This window comes from Chenopodium quinoa, unplaced genomic scaffold (assembly GCF_001683475.1).
Source record: "Chenopodium quinoa cultivar QQ74 unplaced genomic scaffold, ASM168347v1, whole genome shotgun sequence".
NCBI lineage: Eukaryota > Viridiplantae > Streptophyta > Magnoliopsida > Caryophyllales > Amaranthaceae > Chenopodium > Chenopodium quinoa.
The window spans coordinates 1,748,649-1,773,538 of record NW_018742381.1 but is presented as its reverse complement, the minus strand read 5'-3'; the positions used below and the strand labels follow the sequence as shown (position 1 = coordinate 1,773,538).

Here is a 24,890-nt window from a genome sequence, read left to right as displayed (position 1 = left end):
GGCCATATTTTTGTAGCATGATGATTTTTCGTGGCACATGGTTATGGTCTACCTCAGGGAGGGCCTTTCCAAGATTGTAACGCGGCTAGGCTCGAGGTTTGAAAAAAATGGATAGACTCAAGTATACTCTCTTAACCCCTTACTTTTGGTGCTTCTCAAATTAAAACCATTCTAGTTCATTTAACAACTCCTACATTAGGTGCCTTTCTCTTGCCTTTTTTTTTTTTTTTCCTTTCTCTCTTTTTTTTGGCAAGTTTGGTTTCGGGTTTAGAATGATTTTTAGTTTTTCGCATTGCATTTATTTCTTTTTGGGTTTAGACTAACTTTTTGTGCCCTCTTATGTTTCGTTTTCCCAATTTTTCATTTGTATCTCTTTGCACCATCCCCATCCCAAGGTTTGGAATAATGTAGGTTGAATAAGTAAGACTCAATTGACTAGGCTCAAAAGAGCTGCAAAAAAGACGGGTTCGTTCTAAGGTTAAAAAACATAGGATCATCTTCGTGGAGTATCAAGTTGTCTCTTGTGTTGGTGTAATCATCATATCCTTTATTTGTGGGCCAAAGATGGGCCTCTTTTCATTCGATAAATCTTGTAAGCCAAAGCTCATCAAGATACTTAAAGTGTTGAGCATGTATGCCTGTTTTGACATTGCCTATTTGTATGTGTATTTCATTTAATTCGAGCTAATAAAAACAAAGTGATTGAAAAAAGAACAAGATAGCAGTACTTGAAAATAGAATTTTTATTCATTAATTAATGAGAATACATAATAAGTAGATTCGACATCATGAATCTCTTAGTCTATCATAGAGAAAACAAAAAGGAAAGAAACAAAACAAAGACCTAAGATGCTAAATCTTGAATTGTTGACAACTTCTTGAGATTGCATCTTCGAGCTTTCACTAGGCGAAAATTGGTAATCAACACCGGTTCAAAACCCCCATTTCACACCGGTTTTGAACTGGTTCTGATTTGACGGATGCCAAAATCCAAGACTTTTCGCACCGGTTCTTGCTGTGAACCAGTGCGAAAAAGTCCCCAAAAAATTAAAAAAAAAACTTTTCGCACCGGTTCTTGCTGTAAACCGGTGCCAAAAGTCCTAGCGCGCCTTTTTTTTATTTATTTACTTTTCGTACCGGTTCTTGCTGTGAACCGGTGCCAATAACTGTTTTTTTTTGTTTTTTGGCAATAAATAATAATAATATTAATACTAATAATAATAAAAAAAACCTGTACATCCTGCATTAATTCTACCATTATTATATATTATAATAACAATAATATTATTATTATAATATTATAAATAATAAAAATAATAATAATTTTTAAATTGAAATAATAACAACAATACATAGATATTAATTAATACTCCCAAATTCAATACAATGAAGTGTCATATTTACAATTCCTCAAAAAAAAAAAAGTGTCATATTTACAAACAATACTAATCAATAATGTAGTTAACAAGTTCAAATAGAAATGACATTTACAAATTAAATGTGATGAAAGACGCCAACATGTCTCAGACTTCATTAAGTTCCTTGCTCGTCAACGGACCTCCCTTTTGTACCTTGCAAAACTTGGAATAAACAAAAAGTATGTTAGAATTAATTACTTAGGTTATGCATGTAAAAATACATTTACATGTTCAGTTAGACAAAAATTTATTACTTAGGCCTATATGACTACTACTTCACCTATTTTCTACATTTCTTATCAAATCAACTCATTCTTTCTCATAACATGTCAATATTACTTAGTTATACGTGGCTAAGGCTTGAAATCACATGAAAAGAGCAATTCAAGTGTTTTAGGACGCATTTTGATCCAAAATGGCCCAAATAAGGCCTATATGACTACTAGGATACTTATTTCCTACATTTCTTGTCAAATTAACTCATTCTTTCTCATAACATGTCATTACTACTTAGATATAGGTGGATAAGGCTTGAAATCACATGAAAAGAACAATTCAAGTGTTTTAGGAGCATTTTGATCTAAAATGACCCAAATAAGGCCTATATGACTAATAGGATGCCTATTTCCTATATTTCTTGTCAAATCAACTTATTCTTTCTCATAACAAGTCATTATTACTTAGTTATAGGCGGCTAAGGCTTGAAATCACATGAAAAGAGCAATTCAAGTATTTTAGGACGCATTTTGATCCAAAATGGCCCAAATAAGGCCTATATGACTACTAGGGTTTTGTGTCACCACCCGTTACCCAAAAATCACCCACCGCAGCCACCCTGACCACCCACGAAACCCCTAAATCCCCCCCACGAAACTGCCTCCCCATTGACTACCTAAAAGAAATTCAAACCCAGAAAACCCCAAAGTGAAACCCAAGCCCAGAAAACCCAAATCAAAATTAAGAGGGTTGCGGTGGGTAAGGAGGCTGGCCGAACTGAGGTTGCAGGTTTAGACGAGGGGTGGGCTTTTAGTTCGAGGGGGCGACGGATGGGAAGGGGAGGTGGGTTGGGAAACTGGGAAAGGCAAGTGGGGAAAGGGGAAAGGGTGGTGAGGTGGTGTCTGGTGCGCAGTGGTGGGGAGCTGTTGTAGCCACACTCACCGAACAAAACCAACAGCACCTGCTTCACCATTCACCAATCAACCAATCCAATCCACACCACACGTCCACACCTGCCACACCTCACCAAACTCCCCTGCTCCCTCACAACCCGCAATTTATCCACCAAATACCACCGCAGCCCAACCACTAAAACAATACCCATAAAAAATTTGCAAGCTCACAACAAGGCAATAACTCAATGCACAACAAGTTTATGCGGTAGTAAACTAACCCTAGATTACAAGAACTATATACTGAATTTGAAAATCAAATCAACGACTAACCCTAGACTGCGAAAACTGAAATCATTAATCTAAAAAGGACAAAAACAAATTCTTACCTTGAAGCTGCTTCAATGGAGGTGAGAAAGCTCGAATCCGCTTCAATGGAGAATTAAGAGTACGCGTAATGGAGGAGTGATATAGACAAAGCTTAGAATGCGCTTCAATGGATAACTACGAGCACGCGTAATGGAGGAGAGATATGGAGAAAGATGAAACTTCAGAGGTGGTCGAAGCTAAGAGAAGGGCGAAAACGAGAGCGAGGGAAAATTGAAAATGAAAAGCAGGGGGAAAGAAAGAAAGAAGAAGATGCAGGGGTATACCCCGATTTTTTTTTTTAATTTCGCACCGGTTTGAACTGGTGCTAAAACACTATTTTCGCACCGGTTTGGTTTGAACCAGTGCGAAATCCCTTTCTCCCTTTTTTTTTCCTCTTTTATAATTCGCACCGGTTTAATAGGAACCGGTGCGAAAAGTCTTTTTTCCCAATCCCACCCATTTCTTTTACCACTGGTTTTCAAGAACCGGTGCGAAAAGTGCGGTGCCTATTTTATTTTTTCTACTAGTGCAATCATACCACCACCTCCATTATCCTGCACAAGTTTCCCACCAACACGCTCCCTATCATCACCATTAAAAACAATTAATACAATTACCAACAACATATACTATATACTATAACAATGAACACACCCAGAAAAACACAATTACTCAAACCGTAAACAGATGTTTTCAATTCTAATTTTAGGGAAAATTACTCAAATTGACCCATTGTAAATTAATTAATGAACTAAATGTACGTCTTTTTCCCCAATTTTGCATTAAAATATCAAAGTAACAATCCAAGTACTACTAAATTTTACGGAAACAATACTAAAATTGACATCCTATTTTCAATTACAATTAAATGTGAAAACACTCTTTGTTTTTCCCCAGTTGCATTAAAATTTCAACACAACACTCCAATTAGTAACAAATTTTACCATCCATACACTACGCAATTACCAGTCACAATCAATGTAAATTATTCCCAATCAAACAACAACAAGAAGTGCAACTCTCAACAAATTGATTCGTGTACCTTTTCAAGATCGCCGAAGCGAAAAAGCAAAACAACCACCGCAACGAAAATCAACCATCCCCAATCACACTACACAAATCGATGACAAACCTAGACCAAGGAGATTCCCAATTCGGCAAGTCAATTAATTAAATTCGTGGAAAAACAGTTCAAAAAACAGAGCAAAGCGAGCATTGAAGAGAGTTTCCTGAATTCACGGATATTACCTGGAAAAACTGACATAAGTTAACTATGGTTGACTTTAGAGACATAACGACGTTAGGGCTGGCAAACGGATCAGGTCGGGTCGGGTTGGTGTTCGGTCAGCTCCCCCCAACCTGAACCTGATCCATTTAACTTTTCGGGTTGAAAACCCCAACCTGAACCTGATATCTTCGGGTTCGAGTTAACCCGAAATTGACCTTATTTGACCTGCTTTTTTTTGTTTAGGTTTAAATCAGGTTATTTAACCTGAAATTGACCTGAAACTAACCTTTTTTTTTTTTTTTTTCAAAATAACTTGATATTATCAGACCCTTTGATATTTTCGAACACTCAAGTTCATAGGCTTAGTGCTTCAGTTGAAACCAAAATAAACAACATAGTCTATTGAAACCAAAATTAACCAAAAGAAGTGTGTTTGTGCTTATTGAGCGAGTAATAAAAATAAAAAAAATACATTACAAGGTATATAACAAAAACATGAAAAAAGCAAACATCATCAGATTCATCACACTTACTAGCCTGTAATAGATGGGTACAAAACTACAAACTTAGTCTAGCTAACTTTATTGACTTATATAACCAATGGGTTCTTGTAAAGAACAAGGTAGTGCCATAGACATTATTGCTAGGTGTGTAAATGGCCAACCCTTGCTATCATCGAGTTCATTCTACCATAATTCAACTGCGACGGGAGATGTACATTAAAGATTGATGAAGTTTGAACTCTTGCAAGTTGTTGAGCGACTTGAGCCGTGATGTCCGTGAAGGAGAGAGAGGCGTGGACAGGCAAATTAAAGGATTTTAGATTATTAGGGTTTGAATCCTTAAGAGTTGAAGATATAAAAAATTGAGAGGAAAAATGAAATATGAGAGAGAAAGAGCTTCTTAAGGCTGAGAGAAGTGAGGTTGAGAGGAGTGAGAGTGTGAGAGGATTTTAGGGTTTTAGCTTTATAAGGTCCTAAATATGGGCTTGGGCTGGTTTTAGTAAGTTTCCTCTTTTTTTTTTGCTTTTTTATTTATTTATTTATTTTTAATTTTTTTGGGTTAGATGGGCCATTTTCGGGTTGGAATTTTCAACCTTAACCTAACCCATTTAATTTTAGGTCGAGTTCGTGTTGACCCATTTAAGTTTTCGGGTTGAAAATCTCAATCCTAACCCGATATTTTCAAGTCAGGTTCGGGTCGTGTTTTCGGATCGGGTCAACTTTTGCCAGCCCTAAACAACATTTGACATTGGGTCAACATTCAAAATTCCATGTTACCAGCTATTTACCTTGGCACCCCTGGCTTATGACGCAAAACGATGATTTAAACCCTAGATAAACGTACATCATGGAGATGAACCTGGGCCGGCTCTTATACTTGCTCCAATAATGCCCACTAGTGATAATAAACGTATAAGTGATTAACTTACACTTCTTTCATTTTTGTTCCACCTCAACATTTCTTTCATTCCCTAGGGTTTTACCCAGTTTTAAACCCCCCAAACTTTACAAATTCAATTCCCTCTTTCTGATCAAACCTCACTATCATCCATCAATGGTGACCTCAAACTCATTGACATCAATTTCAAGACAAGTATGTCGAAATCTCTTCTCAAATCAAAAACCCTTTTACTACACTACCACTTCCCTCTTCTCCAATGGACCTTCAACTCCAGAGTTCAACTCTGATTCAACCCCAGATGATAGTGAGTTACCAACTCTTAACTCGGACTCTGAATCAACCGAGTTTAGCCCTGATAACTCGGCCCCTTCTTCCTCTGAGTTCGCTTCTGCTTCCCCCGACTCAGCTGGGCAGCGCCCGTTCATTCAGACAGTCCTTGAGGGTGGCTTAGACATCGGCATTTACAAGGTTTAATTTTTATTCATTTTTGCATTCTTTTTGGTTATGATTTCTGCTAACTATACCTTATGTTGCTCGGACTCGGGTACCCATGTCCTCATTGCTGTGTCCAAGTGTCTGACTCGTCTATAAAAAAATTGTCTATGGGTACTTAGAGTGAAATGAAGAGTCTGAGTAACATAGACTATTCGACAAACTCATGTGTTTGATCGGTGTACTAATGTTTAACCGAGCCTTAGAAAAAGTTTATCTTCCTGCATTGTATCAATTTTGAGGAAATTCTTTAATTTTGTGGTAGAGTACAAGTAAGGGTCTTGAGATTAGCCTCCTAGGATATATGCTAGATGAATGTAGTAGTTTAATGGGAATGATTTGTTGATCTATGCATTTTTGTAATTGTTTGGTTTCGTTGAAAATTGGGAAACCATATGAAAATGTAGTATTGAAGGCATACTGATTTAATTGGATGATAATTGAGTGATCTCAGTTTGCGTTTTATGATAAATTAGGCTATACTGGTGGGACAAGTTGGGCAGAGTCCATTACAGAAGAGGCTAAAGAATGGGAAGTTGGTGACACTTACTACTTTAGGAACCGGTGGGATTAGAAATGAGCGGATTCCATTCCCAAATGAAGAACCAAGGGAGTATGCTGATCGTTGTAATGTTCAATGGCATCGAGTTGCTATCTATCCGGAAAGGTTGGGTGAAGTTGTACTGAAGAATGCTCAACCTGGGTAAATTTCTTTTCTTGATCTCTATACCATGTGTTGGTTTCACTAGGCAGTTTTGTCTGCATTGTTCTTTGTTTGGTATTGAATGAAGAAACTTTTTACTTCTTAGCTGTGTAATGTGTGATAAGTTTTCAACATGATGAACATTGATTTTAATTGGCTGGCATTTTGTGAGGAAAGACAGAAGAATTGGAAATTACAGAAGTTAAAATATTGTAATGTACTCGTAACGGTTTGTTTGTTTGTTTGTGTGCGTTAATGAGAGTGTTCTTAGTTTTCCTCCAATCTGCAATAGAGAATACAAATTTTGATTATGATGGTACATAATTGTTGTGGCACTATCAAGCTTAATAGTGCCTTCAATCCTTCATTATGATATCCAATATTACATCTAAGAAGATAACCAATTAAGAATGTGTTGGTTTTGAGTGCTTTCATGGACTTGAGAGCTTTGAGTTTCCACCTACATCTATTAGCAACCTTTTAACGGGGGTTGGGAGGAGGGGAGGGAGAGAGAGAGAGAGAGAGAGGCTTTCTCTCTCCACACACCCACCTCACACACACACACACACATGCACGCACACACATGTCATCATAATCATGCCTTAGCTTCGAACTAGGGCTACAAACGATCCGAGTCGAGCCGAGTTTGAGTCTGTTCGAACAGCTTGATAAGAAAATTTTGTGTTCGAGCTATTTCAAGCTTGAACGAGCTTTTAAAAAGCTCGTTCGAGCTTGGCTCGTTTAGAATTTGACATGTTTGAGCTTTGTTTACGAACGTGCTCGTTTGTATTTCAAGTTTAAGGTCAGGTTTCAATGAGCTTTATTAAATGAATGAGCCCCAATATATCGTTACACTTTTAATTTTAATGCATCTACTTTATTTTATATGTGAAGTTTCCGTTCTTTCTATAGTAAAAAGGTAATCCCAAAATTTTCATGCCTTTATAAGACGTAATAATTTGTAATTTTACAAATAAATATGAGTAAAAGATATATAAATATACTAACTAAGTTTAAATCAAGCGTGAGCAAGCTCTAACTAAGTTATAATCGAGCGTGAACAAACTCATGAATGTGCATACACGAGTTGTTCACGAGCATTATCGAGTCGAACATGATGTTGTTTGAGCTTTGTTCATTTATTTGACGAGCTTAAGATTTTTGTTCAAGCTTGTTTGTTACTTGATAAACGAGTTTTGACCGAGTTTGTTCGCGAGTACTTCATGAACGTATCGGCTCATTTACACCCCTACTTCGAACAGAGTCACCAAAGCTCCACTATAACTGAAGATAGAGAATGAAATGAGGAAAAAATGTTGTATTAATTATACAGTGTACAATACTAGTCTAATTGTATATATGTGTATGTATGTATATAACTTAAAAACATTTTAAATTACTTATAATAAAGAAAAACTTTTGAAGTTTAAAAAAACTGAAATTGGCATCGATTACACAAAACAAAGCTTGGGAGCCCTATTTGCTTCAATCAAAATTGCACGTATGATAGAAGTAGAGTGGTCAATTTGACACTTCCCTGATTTTTTTTTATTTTTTTATTTTTTTTTATATAATTACGATGGCCTTTGGAGTTCTCTTCAGAATACTTTTGCTAGTGTTGTATACCTATATGTTTGTAATCTTTGTATGAACAGTGATTTTTATGTTGCCAATTTACAATATTAAGTACCAACTAAGTATAAGGTTAGTAGTAAGGAGAGACCTTCCAAACTTGAGGTTGGGGTTCAATCCCCACTAAGGACTCTCTCTTGGCACAACACTTTGTGACTCTGTATGAACAGTGATATTTATGTTGCCAATTTACATTTCAAGTACCAACCAAGTATTGGGTAAGTAGTAAGGAGGGACCTTCCAAACTTGAAGTTGGGGGTTCAATCCCCACTAAGGGCGCCTTGAGGGTTGGGATTGCCTTACCTCACACCCCACCACTCTCAAATAGGCTAGCCTACTAACCAGGCCTTGTTGATCCGTGAGAGGTTCCGAACTCAGTAGGGCAGTTCTTACCAACCCAATAAAAAAAATAAGTATATATATTTAAGTGGTTATAGCAATGACAAACATTAATATGTATCTTTGTACTGATTTTTTGGGGGAAAACAGCACTTGTTGCTTTGACCTGTTGGAAATCATTTCTCATGCTTGTTTCATCCAACTGGTATCTGAAGCTTCATTCATGTTGCAGTTCACTACTTTATCTAGAGGGAAATCTGGAGACCAAAATCTATACTGATCAAGTTTCCGGTATTGTTAAACGTGTAAGGGAAATTGCGGTTCGACGAAATGGTATGTTTTACATTGTTATTCTGACATTTATCCAAAATTTGTGTCCCATGATTTTTTGCTTCCTATTAGTTTATCACAAAAACTATTGTTCTAAACATATTGAACCCCTTGTCCTTGCACTTTGTTGTTGATACTGTAGCTTGTTTTTTCCTTAGTGTTTTTGGAATGGGGTTGTTGGATTGGTGGTGAATGGTGATCAGAGATTCACCCTACAAAGATGGCAACCCTGAATGTATTCCTACAAAACAGGGATCTTTTTTTAGGGGGAGGCATCTTATGTATTCTATTCTTTCATTGTTGCAGGCCGTATTATATTTTTGGGATTTGGCAGTGATTTCCGTCAGCCATCTGTACAAGAGCTAAGAGGCGTTGGGTATTTCTGAGTTCCGAGGACTTCATTGTCCAGGTCTCTCGGGCACATTATTGGATTGTTTCCAAGTGGAGTTGGAAGGACCAGTGCTCATATCTTCAAGATCTATTATGCTCGACATCACTGCCATTGCTTCAATCTGAGTTATGCCTTATATATATTTAAGTGGTTATAGCAAGGACCATTGCTTCAATCTGCAATCATTTCATGTGTTTACTTGGAAGGTTGATATTAGGAGTTTACTAATCTAGCAGTTGCAGATTATGTATAGCCTGTTAACACATTTTGGCAACTAGCGTTTGAAATTGATGGCAAGTTATCGATTATACTCCCTCTATTTTTCATTCTTGGATATATCGCATGAAACATGAACAGACTGTTGAGAACTAGAGATTAGTGTTAAAAATGATGCAAACTCTACTGGCAGTCTCAGAACGAAAGAGAGGGAAACCAATCATTACGAAGTATTGTTTTACATGCCTAAACATTTGAGGAGTAGGGAGCAACTGTGTTTCCGTTGCTGCATAATTGCCTAGTTTGCCTTTGGATCAACAATTCTACTAGTATTATTTCACTCTGTTCTAGAGCAGCTTGGCTCAAATACATCGAATTATGTCATGTTGTTCTCGTTGGCTTGTTTATATGCTCTGTTTGCTGTTGGTCGTCAATAGTTTGCGGTTCATTAACAAAGGTTGGGGCTGCAGTGAGTGTCGCGGTAGTGTGAGAAGAAAGACTAGAGCAAGGGTGAAGGAAGTAGACATAGAGGAGAAAGGGTAGATTAGGCTAAGGGCAGATTTAGTAATAACTAATAAGTTCTAATAGGAAAGGTAAAGAGGAGGAAATTTATATTTGATTAAATTGAGAATTTTGTTTTACAAAACATTAAAAGAAATTGTTTCTTTGTCTCATTAATTTATCTTTTGAAACGAAAAGGTTAATCATCATTTTCCTCAAAAAAAGGTTAATCATCATAATGTTGCATATTCATATTTCGTATTAAACTAACATAAGAACAAAAAAAGAACAAATCAATTCTTCAAAATAGGTTTCTTAAATGGGTTTAGTGGTTTAGGCCCTTTTGACTACTAGTGGTTTGGTGATTATACATTTATACTCCATATTACTCCCTTCGTCACTTTTTAATCTGTACATTTGAATGGTTAAAGTTTAAATTTAAAAAGTGACAAGGGAGTAGCTATTAGCTAGTTTTAATTGTGGATTGTAAGAGCTAATTTATAACAATTTTGCATCATTTTATTCAATTGTAAAAGTATTGGTATGCAACAATTTTGCATCTGTTTATTTAATTGTAAAAGTAAAAGCTAATTTATACAAAAGTATTTTATAAAAATGACTAATAAGCACAAAAAATAAATTTTTGTTAACTGATTTTTGTGTAAATATAGTAACTTTGAAGAACTTTATGGTCCTGTCCAAAAAAAAAAAAAAAGCTTTATGATAGAATAGTCATTTTACTACTACATTTATAATTATAACCTCTTCTAATAAGTTCAACCAACGTTTTATTTTAAAATTACTCATGGTATTTTTGGACTCAAACCTCTCTTTCAATCCCCTCTCAACCAAACTCTCTCATGCGGTTTTGACTAGTTAAACCTCTCTCTTGATAATTTAGTATCAGGTATTGACAAACAAATTGTCTAATCACCTATGCATGATGATAAAAAAATCAGCCATTCGGGAGAGGAAAAAAAAAAGAGGGGGGGGGGGGTGTTGATCAGAGGATGGCCTACCAACACTTGTGATTGTGGTCTCAGATGAATCTCAAGTGCAGATGCTCAGCATTCTTGAGCTTCTATCTTATCCACAATATCATCTCACGTTTTCTTTGACAAAGTATACTACTCACTACTGAAGCCATTAGGAGAGAGGAAAACAGATACAGAGACTTTCCTCCATTAGAGCTACAAGGATGCTGCAACATCTAAAACTCGGACAATCGCCTGCGCAGATCCTACATACCCGAAAATCACCATATATTCCCGAAAACCAGAGTGTAAATGCTAGCCTTTCTCCTCTGATTTCTAAACAATGCAACAAGTTTTCACGCCGAGAGCTCACAATCTTTACAAATTCTTCTCTGCTCCTCTTGACCTCTCAGACTCTGCATTCACATCCTTTTTTGGATGCGCGAGCAGAGGAAATCCCACAACAGCTGAAAGCTGAGGTTGAGCAACAAGAACCTGAAGCAACTCCCACAGCAGAGGAAGTCCCACAACAGAACAAAGGTGAAGTTGAGCAACAAGAACCAGAGGCAACTCCCACAACAGAGGAAATCCCACAACAGAACAAAGGTGAGGTTGAACAACAAGAACCCGAGGCAACTCCCACGGCAGAGGAAATCCCACAACAGAACAAAGGTGAGGCTGAGCAACAAGAAGCTGAGTCAACTCCGAATAAGACTTCTCAAAGCACCAAAGTAAATCCAACTAAACAGGTGTTTCTTGATGTGTCGATTGATGGGAAGCCGACAGGAAGGATCATTATAAAATTATATGAGCAAAATGCGCCTGTTGGAGCTGCTACATTTCGTGACATTGTTAGTGGAAAAGCGGGCATAAGTTATAGAAGGAAAGAGTTTGTAAAGATCATGCCAAACTATGTTCAACATGGAGGAATTAGATCATATGGCGTGGATGCTGAGCTTGCAAGCAGAACAGGAAGGAGCTTCAAGAACGATAAGTTGGTTGAAGAATTGGAGAGAGAGAATGAAGAACGTCCTGGTACTAAGAACTTGGCTGGAACCGTGAGCATCATAGTGAGGGATCCTTTAAAACCGCCGCCTAAAGTAAAGTTGGTTGCCAGAGAAGGGAAGCTTAAGATTGATCAGGAGGAGGTAGGGGTGGAGCCAAACGGCACAGAGTTCACCATAGCAACAAAGGACTCCCCAGAGCTCGATTCATCAGCATTGGTAATTGGCAAAGTGATTGAAGGAATGGATATTGTGGAGAAGATTGGTCAGGTCAAGACAGTGCAAGAAAACACTAGTTCTCCATATTTTAGGTAAGGGAAAATACTAACTACTCCATACACAATTACACACTGAACTATACTATACTGCAATTTCTATAGGTATTTCTTTTTTTGCCAAAAGAGTGAAGCTAATACTAATTACTCCATACATAATAACACAGAAAAGTCCTGTTTTTAGCTTCAATTTTTTTCAGTTTTACAAGAAAATTTTCCAACTTCAAATTGTCAGAACGTTGCATTGGAGTTTTTCCACATTTTCCTTTTACATTCGAAGGTTATGTCTGTGGAAATAATTTATTCAGAGTAAACCTTTTAACAGCCCAATTAATCATTTGAAGGATTATAAAATGAAACAGTAATTAGGAAAGAGAAGAGATCCTAAAGCTTGTAATAATTATAATAACTAAAGGTACCCGCAGGGGGGGGGGGTGGTTTCACCATAAATTTCAGCAATTAGTTTTCCAAAACTGTTAGTCTTACATCATATCAATTAGTACTAACAAAACTTGCCTGGTTCTACAAATTTCAGGGTGGCGAAGTTGATTGGTGACAAGAGAGCTGTAGTGGCTGAAAGGGGTTTCAACCGCCCTTACTCAAAAGTGATAATCATGAATTGTGGCCTGCTAGAATGACATCAGGAATTCACTCAGATCTCATTCTTGTTCATCATTTTTGTCAGAGTAAATGGAACATAATACAATTTTGTTTCAAAAGTTCCATTGCAATTTTATGTAACTGACCACTGACATGGTCCCATAAATGACAGAAAACCAGAGACCATATACCAACCTAAAATTGATGCAGGAAGATGCATTTACCTACTACATCATAGTAAAGGTCAGAAATAGATGTATGTCTTGGAGATTATCCAGCATCATCAGCTATCTTGGTCAAACTGTAAATATTATTTTGAAGCATGTTTCGGTCTTTTAGCTGGTGGAGACTCAAAGAGCTTTCTAATAGACGTAATTGGATCATCAACCTACAAAAATACATGCAGAATGGTTGTCATCTTGAACCAAATAGCTATTCTCAAAGTCTGCCACAGACTAACAGAGATGCATAATCCTCCTCCCCTCCCCTCCTCGCACCCCAACCCCTCTGGGGCAACAGGAAATAATTGAGGCGAGCAGAAAATGAAGTATGATTAGAGAAATGAGAATATGGAATCATCCAAAACCAATTCATAGCTGCACTGGTCATGCAAAGGGCTGATTCATACTTTAAATATAAAGACAGTTTCAGTAGTTTTTGCTCAATATGATAGTATTTGTAGAGAACTGGAATAGAGAAAATGGACAAAAAATATTTGCATCACCACGTCAAATGTCACTTGGCTATTAAAACAGCAATCTTGAAAAAGAAAGTTCTGTATTACCATGATAAGAGATGGAGATGGAGAAGAAGGAGAACTCTCCAATTCTGGAACTGTAAACACTTTTTCTTTCTGCAGAGCTGACAAAGTTTGTTGCCATCCTGGGGAAACAGTCCCTGTGGATGCAACCCAAGGGCAAAAGTGCCTGTGCTGCTTGATTGGATGAAACTCCATCTTCTTATTGGGTGACTGCCTGCTTATATCCTCATCTGGAGAGAACGAATTCATACGTTAGAAAGAAAGTGCCATCCTTAAAAGTTAAAACACTGTTAATTATAGAAAGAAAGTGTCATCCTTAAACCACTGTTAAATATTGCTGGTTAAATTAAGCATAGTAAAAAAAAACAAAAATAAGTATACACTAGCAAGATTATTTCTTAAAGCTGACAAGTGCTAGCCTAAAATCAGGGATAACAGCGCTGCGTTTTATTGAAAAGGTCTGAACATATAAAGTTGCACATATGATACCACTATTCCCAATTAATCTCAACATTGCATAATTGATCACTCTTGCGCACTAGTTGCAGAGCAATCTCAGCAGATGAAAGTAATAACAGAGAACTAAAGAGTGTGAATAGGATACAATGACACAATGACATAAATAAAATCCATAACTGCACAGTTCTGACCTCAAGCATGACAGAGTGGGTCAAAAATATGAGTAAAAAACAGAGCCCTCAATTTTTATCATCATCTACCTCCCCGAATCCTTAAATGAATATTTGAAAGATTAAAAGGCAACTTAAGCTGCTCACAGACTAGGAAAGATATGTACTTGTCTATACTTGTTCCTTTTATTTCCCAAGTACCCAAATGGCATAAAGATACCATTATTTTATGGTGCCTTGAATTGGTAAAGGACGATAGGGACTAGGGAGTAACACATGTCCCCTAGACTCATGATCAAAATTGATCTTCAATTCAATTAAATGATAACTTTTGCAGCAGGTACTATGTGAGTTGAGTTCTCCTACTTTTGAAAATTTTATTAAGGAATGTTTAACCAATTTTCCATTTCAAACTTTCATCAAGTGAACTTCTAAAGAACTTTTGTGCAAAAACAGGATTAAGCAAGGTGATCCAATTTTAGCATACTAGCTTGTTTATGCAATGGAAAAACATAGCAGGAAATCGAAAAGGCTAAAAGTTCCTAAGTAGAATCAATTCTTGGGAACCCGATCACTTTCTTACTCAGGCTTGCTACAGTATAAAAAAAAATTTGTTTAGCTTGGAAACTTTAGGATCCAATTTTTCCTTCTGACTAAAAAGGTCATCAGAGTTATTAAGGCACCGTTTTGGAGATATTTAAGAACAAGCACTTTTCAATATTTTAGAAGAGCACAGAGATCTTAGCAGCAAAACACACATTCAAATCAGAGGATTTGCAAAAGGTGAGACCTCAATAGTATTTAGATTAGGTTACAAAGAGTGGATGCAGTAGATTAATAAGTTATAACCTGGCAGTCCTTAGATGGTGTTCTATATTGTTGCTCATTCTGTAGAGTCAACTCTTTATAGCACACAACATACAAGCATGCAGAATGCAATTTCACATGTAGCTTGTGGGGGTCAATCTTAATCGATTTCCCATCTGCTCTTTAGCTGGTTTTTTCCTAGAAATTTTCCTTGACGTTTGCATTTTGGACCAGAATCATTTGGTTTAATCTTTTACACACTTTACCATAAAAAGGTCATTGTTAATTGCTTGTCTTCCTTTTGCCATCCTATAAATATCTATTTACCTCTCCTTTGAATCCAGGTAGAATATGCTACTTTATACTTGTATATTTCAACATCTACCCTTTTTATTTTCTCAGCAAACCTTACAAATCAAAGTATGCAAGAATATAACTAAGTATAGTGTACATGTAATGTGGCCAATTGGCCATATCCCAGGGCCAAATAGCATTGTCTTATCATCTTGATTAACGCTTTTACGTCCATATTATACCAAACAATTAAATTCCCCTTTGATTCTCCAAAACTTTGTTGGCGACTTTAGAGAAACAACTCCTCATCTTCACCCAAACCAAGTCGAGGTCATATTTATGATTCCCAATCAATTTCCTTTACCGTTGTATTGGTAAAAACTTGCACTATCTTCTTTCAAGTTCCACCATCTTAACCTTGGTTTATCTTGGCTTTTTCCTCTACTTGAACCTACCTTCATATGGACATCCAAGACTAGTAGCCTACGTTGATAGGCTGAGTAGCAACGCTCTCCCTTGGAATAACCTTACGGTCTAGGCAACTTTGCCTTTCCTCCCAACCAATTAGGACTCAAGTTGCATTTTTTCCACTTCAAAAGTCCTCAATTCCAAGCCCCTCTCACTAAACCATGTGTTTGCTAGGAACAAGACATATGATTGTGTGAAACAGTGAATTCCAAAATGGTCTCTCTTGCTTCATTCCTCCTTCCATACCTCAATACTCCATGGACCCTCATATGCATTACAACTTGTCCCCACATGCCCATTTAGATCTCCATCAACAAATAACTTTTGTGACTTGAATTTCTTGTACCACATCATCAAAGTTCTCCCATAATTGGCATTTCCAAGCCACCTCATACACACTTACAGCAATTACAATCTCCTTCCCTGCCTTCCTATATATTAACTTTACAGTTTATCCTCATCAGCAAAACACTCTTTCTATAAACCACAATCTCCTCCTCCATTATCCTATCAACTATAATAATGCCCATTCCTAGTCCTATTCAATCCTACATACCATAACTTATAACCTGAGGGCAAAATTAATTTGGCTCTTAATTTATTTTACCTTTCACCTGGATACACAATATGTGAATTTCTCTTCTCCTCATCACTTCCACTAACTTCACTAACTTTCGGTAAGGGATCCAATGTTCCAAGATCTTATCCAGATTTTAGGTTCAAAGTTCCTACTAGAATCCTAACAGAGGCAGTGGCCAGTGAAAATTTAGTTTTTTCAATTACAAAACTAGTATTACTCTATGGGCTTAAAAGGGCCCATGCTTTCTACAAAAATAGTTACTCACAATGGTCACAATGGTAGAGAAAGGGAGCTGAAAGATTAAGGGGGGTTTATTAATGAAGAAAAGATGAGAGTGGAAAAGTTCATAAACTTAGAATCAGTATAAAAAGCCTAATTCTGAGATATTACATCAGTTCACATGGCATATGAAGTGGAAGTCAAACTAAATAAAGTTCAGGCAACAAATGAGAATTAGTCACTACCCATCAAGACAATAAAGGAAAATTCTTCAACTTTCAAATATACTTTTTTTTTTTTTTGAATGGACAACTTTCAAATATACTTGTACTGCAAGACCAAAATTGTCCAATCCCTTCTACCTCCTTCCCTTAATACAATAGAAAAACTTGCTAGTTGGCCTACCTATTAATGGCAGCTAACATACCTAGAACAGAAAGACTGGTACGCTTGTGCAACTTAATGAAGCAAGCTATATAGCATCTGTCTTGCCAAGGAACTTAGTTTCTTTTTCCACAGGCCTATGAGTGACTAAAAATTGAGTTCAGTAGCCAGTGCATATCTGTGTCAATTCCCCAGTCCACTGTGGACCATCAATCTTCCAATGTACTGCAAGCCAGCAGTTTTCACCAGATGTGCAGTAGCCATGCACCACACATGAAGTGAGAACAGGGGGTGGGGGGGGGGGGGGGGGAGGAATTTAAGGCATGCGTAGGGCTAGGGACAGATCCTGGGTGACTCAAGACAGAGCATAGGATTATAATTTTATTCTGTCAAGGGATAAAATGATAGAAATCATGATTATTTTTCTTTTCTACGAAACTAATGTTTGATGAATTTGATCCAATAAGGCTTGCGGCAAACCTTTTGGTAATAAATAATGTCACCATCTATAACAGAATTTTTACTTTAAACCTGCTTCAAAGATTTCCACATGTTACACTCATACATGAACAATTATGTTAACCTTATAAAGATTAGTGAAGTGCCTGAAAGGGAAACAGATACTGTAACACCCACTTGTATCCCACATCAAATTCATTCTAGTGTGTAATGATAACTATCTAATTTTCAAGTGTACTACATCTAGAGCTTTTACCACTAGAACAGGTTTAGAAATAGACCTAGGACATGCCTTAACGTCTTATAGATGGTAATAGAGCTAGCACACTGTGTCAACAGAGAAATTATACTATATATTCATTTGCTAAGCCCTTATTTGATGTGAGCAAGAATCCTAGCTGGAAGATGATCCCTCGCTGGCATTATAGAAAACGCAAGGTTAAGTAGACAAACTGCTAGGCCTGGACTTGTCCTATGAAGGCTAAAAAGCAATCAGAGGATATTGTGCTCTTTCTTGAATTGTATAGTTGTAACAAGTGCTCTTCCTTCTGGAAGTGAGTTTGGACAAAGAATCCCAACGGCCAAAAACCTATGACGAAACAAATTACATTTGTGACCAATGTATGGATGTGAAAGCTTACATATAATACATGTTGCAGCTTAAGGATTTGACCCAATAGTATCTTGTGGCAGATGAGAAAGAATGCTAGAGATTAACCAAGAAATATCATTATAATTGAGGGGCTTTCAGCCTGCAATTTCAGGTCTCTTCACTACACAGGAGACCCAGAAATTTTTACGTTTGTCTAAGTTCACTTAGAATGAAGTGCAAGGAGGAAAAATCTGATAGGAGAAAGTGTTCTACAAGCAGCAATAAAATACAGAAGACAGTGATTAACCAAACACAAACTGAAGAGAGAAGCAGTGAGACCAAACATAACTCACCAACACTCAATGTTGCCATGTCATTTTGCGAAGTAATCGTTGCTACTCCATTCTCGTTCTGTTCACCACTAGTTAAGCTTAATGTTTCCTGCCCCATTAAACAATGGTAAGACTTCTGCAAGAATTAAAATGCACCGTACCAGACAGAATAATCCTGAAACTCGGTTAAAATATTTACCTTCCTCAATGCCGTACTATCTACAATCATCTCCTGTGAACTGGCAATATCTGCAGTTGAAGGTGCGTTATCTTGTGGCTCAGAACCACTTACACCAGAGTTTGTCTCTTCATTTTGCTTGTCCTTGGTTGAACTGTCCATAATGGCATTCAAAGCTATAGGTTCCACTTCACCAGTACTTACATCTGATGACATGTAAGAAAGTCTAGTCCTTACATTACGACCAATAACAGGTAAGGAGATTGTTGCCCTGAAGTTCTGTCTAGTTGGAGGAGGTCCACCAGCAATTGTCAAATTCGACATTGTTTTCCTTGGTGATGCAGCTTCTCCATTTGCAGCAGCAAGATCACTGTTACCATGGTTGGCATGATTTTCAATTGCAGATGTCTTGCTGCCAAGATTACTTCCACCACCAATATCAGCTTGACCAACTACTTTAACCAATTCTAGGGGCCGAGGAACTGTTGCAAAGGCCCATAACCCAATGTTTGCCCCACAAAGCTTGCAATCCAATACAGTAGAATTAGGATCATAATAGAAACTGGAAGCCCCAGGATCGTCGTCTTCCCTAATGTTTTCATTGGAAGCAGACATGGACACAGACAACCTATTGCTCTGCTCATCAGCTGCTGCATGAGACAAGTTGGAGGTGTTGTCATTGCTACCAGACAGTTTAGGCTGGTCCTCACAATCAACCATGTAAGGAAGCAATCGAGGTTCCCATCCACATAAACTTAATAACCTATGAGCCTGCACATCAGCCACATTTAATTGTAAATAACTCAACCTAGTATATTCGACATAAGAATACTGGAAAAGAATTTCTTATAAAAAACAATGCATTTATATGACTCCAATTAAAATTACAGCACTACAATGTAAGTATTGCACTTACTTTATTGGAAATATTTGTAGGAGAGAGGGGAGAGAAGGGAGGTTAGTAAGCAGATGAATAGGATGACAAATAGAGAAATGCCATAAATAACCTCAATTATTGCTCTTTTCACCTATTTTGCATTATGGTAATAACTTGTGACAGGTTTAGGGCCTTAATTTAATTCTCATAGTCCTCATTGCAACAAGAACCACGACAACCACCTAGCATATTTACACCTGTTGGCAGGGTCTACATTACTCCTCCATTATCAATTAGAGCAGTAAAGCATAAGGGTAAAATGTGTAGCATCCAAATTGAATCAGCATGCTAGCCACTTTATGGCCAATCTTGGATTCAGTTAAAAGACTTTGTAGCATCCAAATTGATTCAACATGCTAGCCACTTTATGAAAAATTATGGATACGCTTACAGACTTATAGCATAACAATAGTTTTATTCACCACCAACTTCACATGAATTTTAGGATTACTCATATAGGTTGAGAAGACTTATAGATGTAATCTAAAGATATAATAATAATGTTTTAAAAAAATTCATTAATGTCACTGGTTTTTTTATATTTCTCTATTTTTCTCTTGTTTGCTTTAATTGTCAAGGTGCCTTTACCAAATTATATCAAGCAGCACGTTTTTATAATATAGAAGGGGAGGTAGTGCACCAGACACAGTGCTAGATATACCTGATAGTACAAATCAGCAGAAACAACTTCAGCGTCATTCCCAAGATACTCTGTCCAACATGAATCATTAGGTGCTGAACCACATTCCACGGCTATTGACTGTTTGAGAAAGTGTTTCAACTGAGAGCTTCTCATGCTCTCAACAACTGAAGCAGGTATTACAGGAAGAGCTGAAAGTTGCAACAATGCAGAAGAACGCTCTTTATAGTGATCAACCAACACAGGTGCAGGCATAGGTGGAAATAATGCCAACTTTGCATCACAAGCATTGTCAATCCATGGACAAAGCAGCTTGTGACCAGACTCCAACTTCAAGCTAAAAACTAAAGCTGCCTTCTCAACTGCCCAAAAGCAAGCATGAAAGGTAAAATAAGTACGTGTTTGTCTATAATATTGAAGATACATGCTTTCTTCCAAGACAAGAAGAAAACAAATAAGGACCTAAAGAATAACTAAAGGAAGGTAGCAAAGACAAAGAACATGCCTTGTTGCTGGTTCCAAGCTGAAGGAGTAGAAAATTGTAGACGTGCTCCACAAATTTCACAGGCTATGATGTCGAAATCTACATTAACCCAACCTCTCCTTGCACAATTCACAGCATCCACAGCCTAGTAATGAACAAAGGTCTTAGTTCTAAATGAAATCCATATTGCAAATAAGTTCAGCTAGAATGGTGAGATATGATGCAAACCGTCCTTCAAACGTGTCAAAAGCAAAGGCAATAATGCAACATATTTCTCGAGGGAAAACACGAATCAAGAAAGTACTTAACATTGATGACACCTTAGCAGAAATTCAGAACAACATCTCCCTCCGTCTCTAAAAAAGGTAAAAGTTCCATTTCTCACAATCTTCGTATAGATTCAACGTTAATCAACCAATCCCCATTACCTTCTATTTTTATTTGACTTTAACCAATCGAATTCCACTATCTTCTTTTATAATTCACCTTCAATCAACCAAATCCCACTATCTTTTTTTAATTTTTATTTGCCTGTTCTACATTAAGGTGCATGGAGCAAATGAGACTTTTATTTAGGGACAAGGGGAGTAATTGATTTACACAATTTCCAAAAGCTAAGAATATCAGATATATTCTGGACCTAGCCACTAAGTATTCTTTTCAAAGTGTAAATTACATAATGGAACCTAAGGTCAATGCTCTCATCTTATAATGCCAAAGAGCTAGTGTGTGGCCGCTTGGGCAATCAAGTTGATACTTTTAATATCAAAATTTTGGTCTGTGAGTTGTCAAAGCTATCTAGTAACAAAATTCAAAATGCCTTGCTATCAATGCCTAGTGGAAAATAACGAATTACATAAGAACAATTGAAAAAATAAACAAAAATAGTATAAAATAGACACTCAGATGTTTCAACTTATATATTAATGTGAAGTAAGAAAGCATAGCTAACTGTAAGCAAAGATAGTAAGACAACTAATTCAACTCTTGTTGGTCCTATGTTCAACCCTATAATAAGAAGCTATTGTTGTCAATCATTGCAATCCATGTTCCTTGCTAAGCATGGCAAATTTCTATTGAATGAGAGAGATTTCACGTGGCACATATAGTGTTCCAAGAATACTTTTTAATATATTAGTATAGATTTGAATAAGAAAATGGAAATATCACAAAATATATCAATTTGCAGCAGTTCAAAGAACAATCAATAAATGATTGATAGAGAATCGAACCTTGGGCTTAGCAAACCATCTCATGGATTTGAATGTAGCTAACCTCCCCATAAGATCTTCCCTATTCCAAGGTCTACATGGTGGTGCTTGAGCTGCATTTTGACCTTCGCCTTTATCCCCTTTTAAATTCGATTCTATCACTGAAAAGAGGCGCTTCTGCCCTCTCGTTTTCTGTCCACTTGATGAACTATCCACCAAAACCCCCACAAAATGAAGGGTGAAAAACCATTTAATACCAATAATAATTCACAAACTACATAGTTCTAACTCTTCCCCGAAAAAACTAGGTAATTATTCAAGTATAAGCTAAAAACTATCTATAATTTAATAAATTTTAATGCTACTGCAAATTCTGGAAACAAATAACAAACAGTTCTTACAACACAGCAGCTCAGCATAGTATAATAAGCTCAAACAAACCCCAATTCATGAAAATAATTATCCCCAAGAACCCACAAGACTCCAATTCATATTTCATAGATTTCCCAACAATTATAAGGTCATAAAATTATACAAAAAATAATTACACAAAAACCCATTAATCCCACCAACCTAAGAAGCTCAAATTCTTATTTCATACAATTCCCAACCATCATAAGATTTTAAAATATTGAAAAAAAACCCACAAATTAGAGAAAAGGGACTTTTTTTTTTTTTTTTTTTTTTGAGGAAAGAGAAAAGGGACTAATAATTGAATTGAAAACATATGAAATATTAGATTAAAATCAAGAACAATAAAAAGAGTACCTTGATGAAAGAGGGACATTAGATTTAGGAGAGTGAAAGAGTTTGTTCATGATACTGTGAAATCTCTTTTCTGAATCTTCTGCCATTTTAAACTTCTGGGATTTTATTGCTTTTGCCTTTTTTTTTTTTTTTCTTCTCACTGTCAAATAAAGTATGTGGGTAATCAACTCTGCTCTATATTCGTTAGCTTATTCGATGATAGATGATTTTCTGACCGCCATTGTTATAAATAAGATTGGATTCTTTAGTACTCAGCGTTTTCGGCACAACTGCAGCTTCAAATTTGATGTGTAAACTGTAATAGTGCAATTTTTCAAGATTAATGTAATTTTCTTGAATGTTTTCATTTTTTTTTATTTTTTTTATTTTTTTTTTTGGGTAAGTTGCTAAAAAAATGTACTTGTAAGTTGTAAGTGTAAAATGGGCCTTTATTTCTTGAGATATGAGGATCTAGTTTTTATTTTTTGCAATAGGTCTGGTAGCTGCACCACGCTCTACAAAATGAATATTTAGTAAAATAAAAATGCACACGTAAAAAGAATGAACATTTGGTAATAAAAAATGAACACGTAAAAAAAAGGATATTTAGTAATGAAAAGTGAAAATGTTCTAAAAAAAATGATCATTTAGTATATAAAAAATGAATATAATTATCATAATCATATAATTACTAGATCACGGCCTTTAAAATGATCATTTAGTGAAAAAAAATTATGAACACATAAAAAAAAGTGAACATTTAGTAATAAAAATTGAACACGTTAAAAAAAATTGAACATTTATTAATAAAAAGTGAACATGTTAAAAAAATATTAACATTTAATATATTAAAAATGAAAATTTATCATACAATTATAAAATAAATGGACCATACCTAATAAAATGAACATTTCATAAAAATATATGAACACATTAAATAAAATGAACAAGTAAAAAAATGAACACGTCAAACAAAAAAATTATGAACATTTAATAAAAATAAACATGATTTTCATACATTCATATAGGTTCAATTTCATTGTATAATTTCAATTATGAAAAATAAAGATAAAATAAATCGTTAAAATATGTTCATTTTTTATGTACGAAATGTTCATTTTTCGTGTATTAAATTTTCATTTTGTACCCCTGATAAGAAAGGGAGTAGGTAAGTAATTTTTAACAAAGCTTTTGTGTTGTCGATTGCTAGGCTTTACCAATAGTCGAGACCCAATCAGGAGATGTTTCAGCTTATATTCCTACTAATGTAATTTCGATTACAGATGGACAAATATTCTTATCCGCCGATCTATTCAATGTCATACCAGCAACTTGGAGGAGATTTCCCGAAAAAATTTTAGTGCCCATTTCGGTCAACTCTAAATGTTCAATTTTTTTTTTTTTTTGAAACATAAATGTTTAATTTTGAAATACTACGTGTTCATTTTTTTTGTTACAGAAATTATACACAAGCTCGATTGTAATTATTTTAACTCTATAATTTTGGTTATCTACCTTAATTCTAATCTTGATTCATCATAAAGGCAATAAATATCAATTTATAACATGATAAAATAGGAACTACAAATGAAAAATTGATAGAAATCAACAATTTTATAACATTCACATATTTATTAAAAAAAAACTCAAAATTACCTACCGATTCAGATCGCGATGAAGATGATGACGATGGAGATTGCTACAATGGTGACGAAGTGGAGATTGCCCAAAATAGAAGGACAAAGAAGTTTAATGAATGAAGGAAAGTAAGGTAAGAAAAAAATTTAACTTGTGAGGAAAGAGAAAAAGAAGAGAGAGAAAATTTCAAGATGTGGAGATAACAAAGGAGAGAGAAAATTAATTGATTAAAGAAAGAAGAAGAGAGAGTTAAGATATAAGAAAGGAAACAAAAAACTTATGTTCATTTTAAAGCACTGTATGTTCATATATATGGCTGGTGCAGCTAGTTTAGCGCACCAATGCGTAACTAAAAATTTGCGTATTTTTTGGTCAAGTTAGCCTAATTGGCTATGGGGTTTGACTTGTGGGATTTATTAGTATTCGACTTAGGTGTGTTCAGTTAACCTTTAAATAAAAAGAAAAAAAGTTAACCTTTAAAAAAAAATTAAGGCTAATTAGGCTTAATATGGGTTAATCAGGTCTAATCAAGTATATATATAGCAT

At 35.9% G+C, this 24,890-nt stretch overlaps 3 protein-coding genes across 4 annotated transcripts; 2 read left to right on the top strand and 1 right to left on the bottom strand.

Moving 5' to 3' along the window:
- The first annotated feature begins 5,071 nt into the window (after positions 1-5,071).
- Positions 5,072-9,786, top strand: LOC110698352 (single-stranded DNA-binding protein, mitochondrial-like). The gene is made up of 4 exons (XM_021875768.1): positions 5,072-5,996; positions 6,497-6,723; positions 8,927-9,027; positions 9,331-9,786. Exons 1-4 carry the CDS (start codon positions 5,682-5,684, stop codon positions 9,408-9,410), a joined length of 723 nt encoding a protein of 240 aa, XP_021731460.1. The 5' UTR covers positions 5,072-5,681; the 3' UTR covers positions 9,411-9,786.
- Positions 9,787-11,184: 1,398 nt separating this feature from the next.
- Positions 11,185-13,171, top strand: LOC110698344 (peptidyl-prolyl cis-trans isomerase CYP26-2, chloroplastic-like). The gene is made up of 2 exons (XM_021875759.1): positions 11,185-12,421; positions 12,921-13,171. The coding sequence occupies exons 1-2, from the start codon at positions 11,331-11,333 to the stop codon at positions 13,021-13,023; spliced, it is 1,194 nt and encodes a 397-aa protein (XP_021731451.1). The 5' UTR covers positions 11,185-11,330; the 3' UTR covers positions 13,024-13,171.
- LOC110698332 lies at positions 13,021-23,084 on the bottom strand. 2 transcript variants are annotated; one of them, XM_021875746.1, is made up of 8 exons: positions 22,728-23,082; positions 21,981-22,167; positions 20,770-20,893; positions 20,286-20,626; positions 18,709-19,458; positions 18,531-18,618; positions 13,770-13,975; positions 13,021-13,373 (listed from the first exon to the last, which is right to left on the bottom strand). In XM_021875746.1, the coding sequence occupies exons 1-8, from the start codon at positions 22,811-22,813 to the stop codon at positions 13,296-13,298; spliced, it is 1,860 nt and encodes a 619-aa protein (XP_021731438.1). In that variant the 5' UTR covers positions 22,814-23,082; the 3' UTR covers positions 13,021-13,295. The 2 variants fall into 2 exon arrangements, with proteins under 2 accessions (XP_021731438.1, XP_021731443.1); XM_021875751.1 differs by lacking the exons at positions 13,021-13,373; positions 13,770-13,975 and adding an exon at positions 17,608-18,174 and having other exon boundaries at positions 22,728-23,084.
- Between the last annotated feature and the right edge of the window lie 1,806 nt (positions 23,085-24,890).

What these genes read in the sequence shown, in the direction of transcription:
- LOC110698352 (XM_021875768.1), top strand. Translation starts at nt 5,682, where the DNA reads ATGGTGACCTCAAACTCATTGACATCAATTTCAAGACAAGTATGTCGA. An exon ending in TAGACATCGGCATTTACAAG is followed by an intron (nt 5,997 to 6,496) that starts GTTTAATTTTTA and finishes ATGATAAATTAG; the next exon opens with GCTATACTGGTGGGACAAGT. An exon ending in CTGAAGAATGCTCAACCTGG is followed by an intron (nt 6,724 to 8,926) that starts GTAAATTTCTTT and finishes TTCATGTTGCAG; the next exon opens with TTCACTACTTTATCTAGAGG.
- LOC110698344 (XM_021875759.1), top strand. Translation starts at nt 11,331, where the DNA reads ATGCTGCAACATCTAAAACTCGGACAATCGCCTGCGCAGATCCTACAT. An exon ending in ACTAGTTCTCCATATTTTAG is followed by an intron (nt 12,422 to 12,920) that starts GTAAGGGAAAAT and finishes TACAAATTTCAG; the next exon opens with GGTGGCGAAGTTGATTGGTG.
- LOC110698332 (XM_021875746.1), bottom strand. Translation starts at nt 22,813, where the DNA reads ATGGCAGAAGATTCAGAAAAGAGATTTCACAGTATCATGAACAAACTC. An exon ending in AGCTTGGAACCAGCAACAAG is followed by an intron (nt 20,627 to 20,769) that starts GCATGTTCTTTG and finishes GCTTTTGGGCAG; the next exon opens with TTGAGAAGGCAGCTTTAGTT. An exon ending in CTGCTGATTTGTACTATCAG is followed by an intron (nt 19,459 to 20,285) that starts GTATATCTAGCA and finishes GCTGATGTGCAG; the next exon opens with GCTCATAGGTTATTAAGTTT.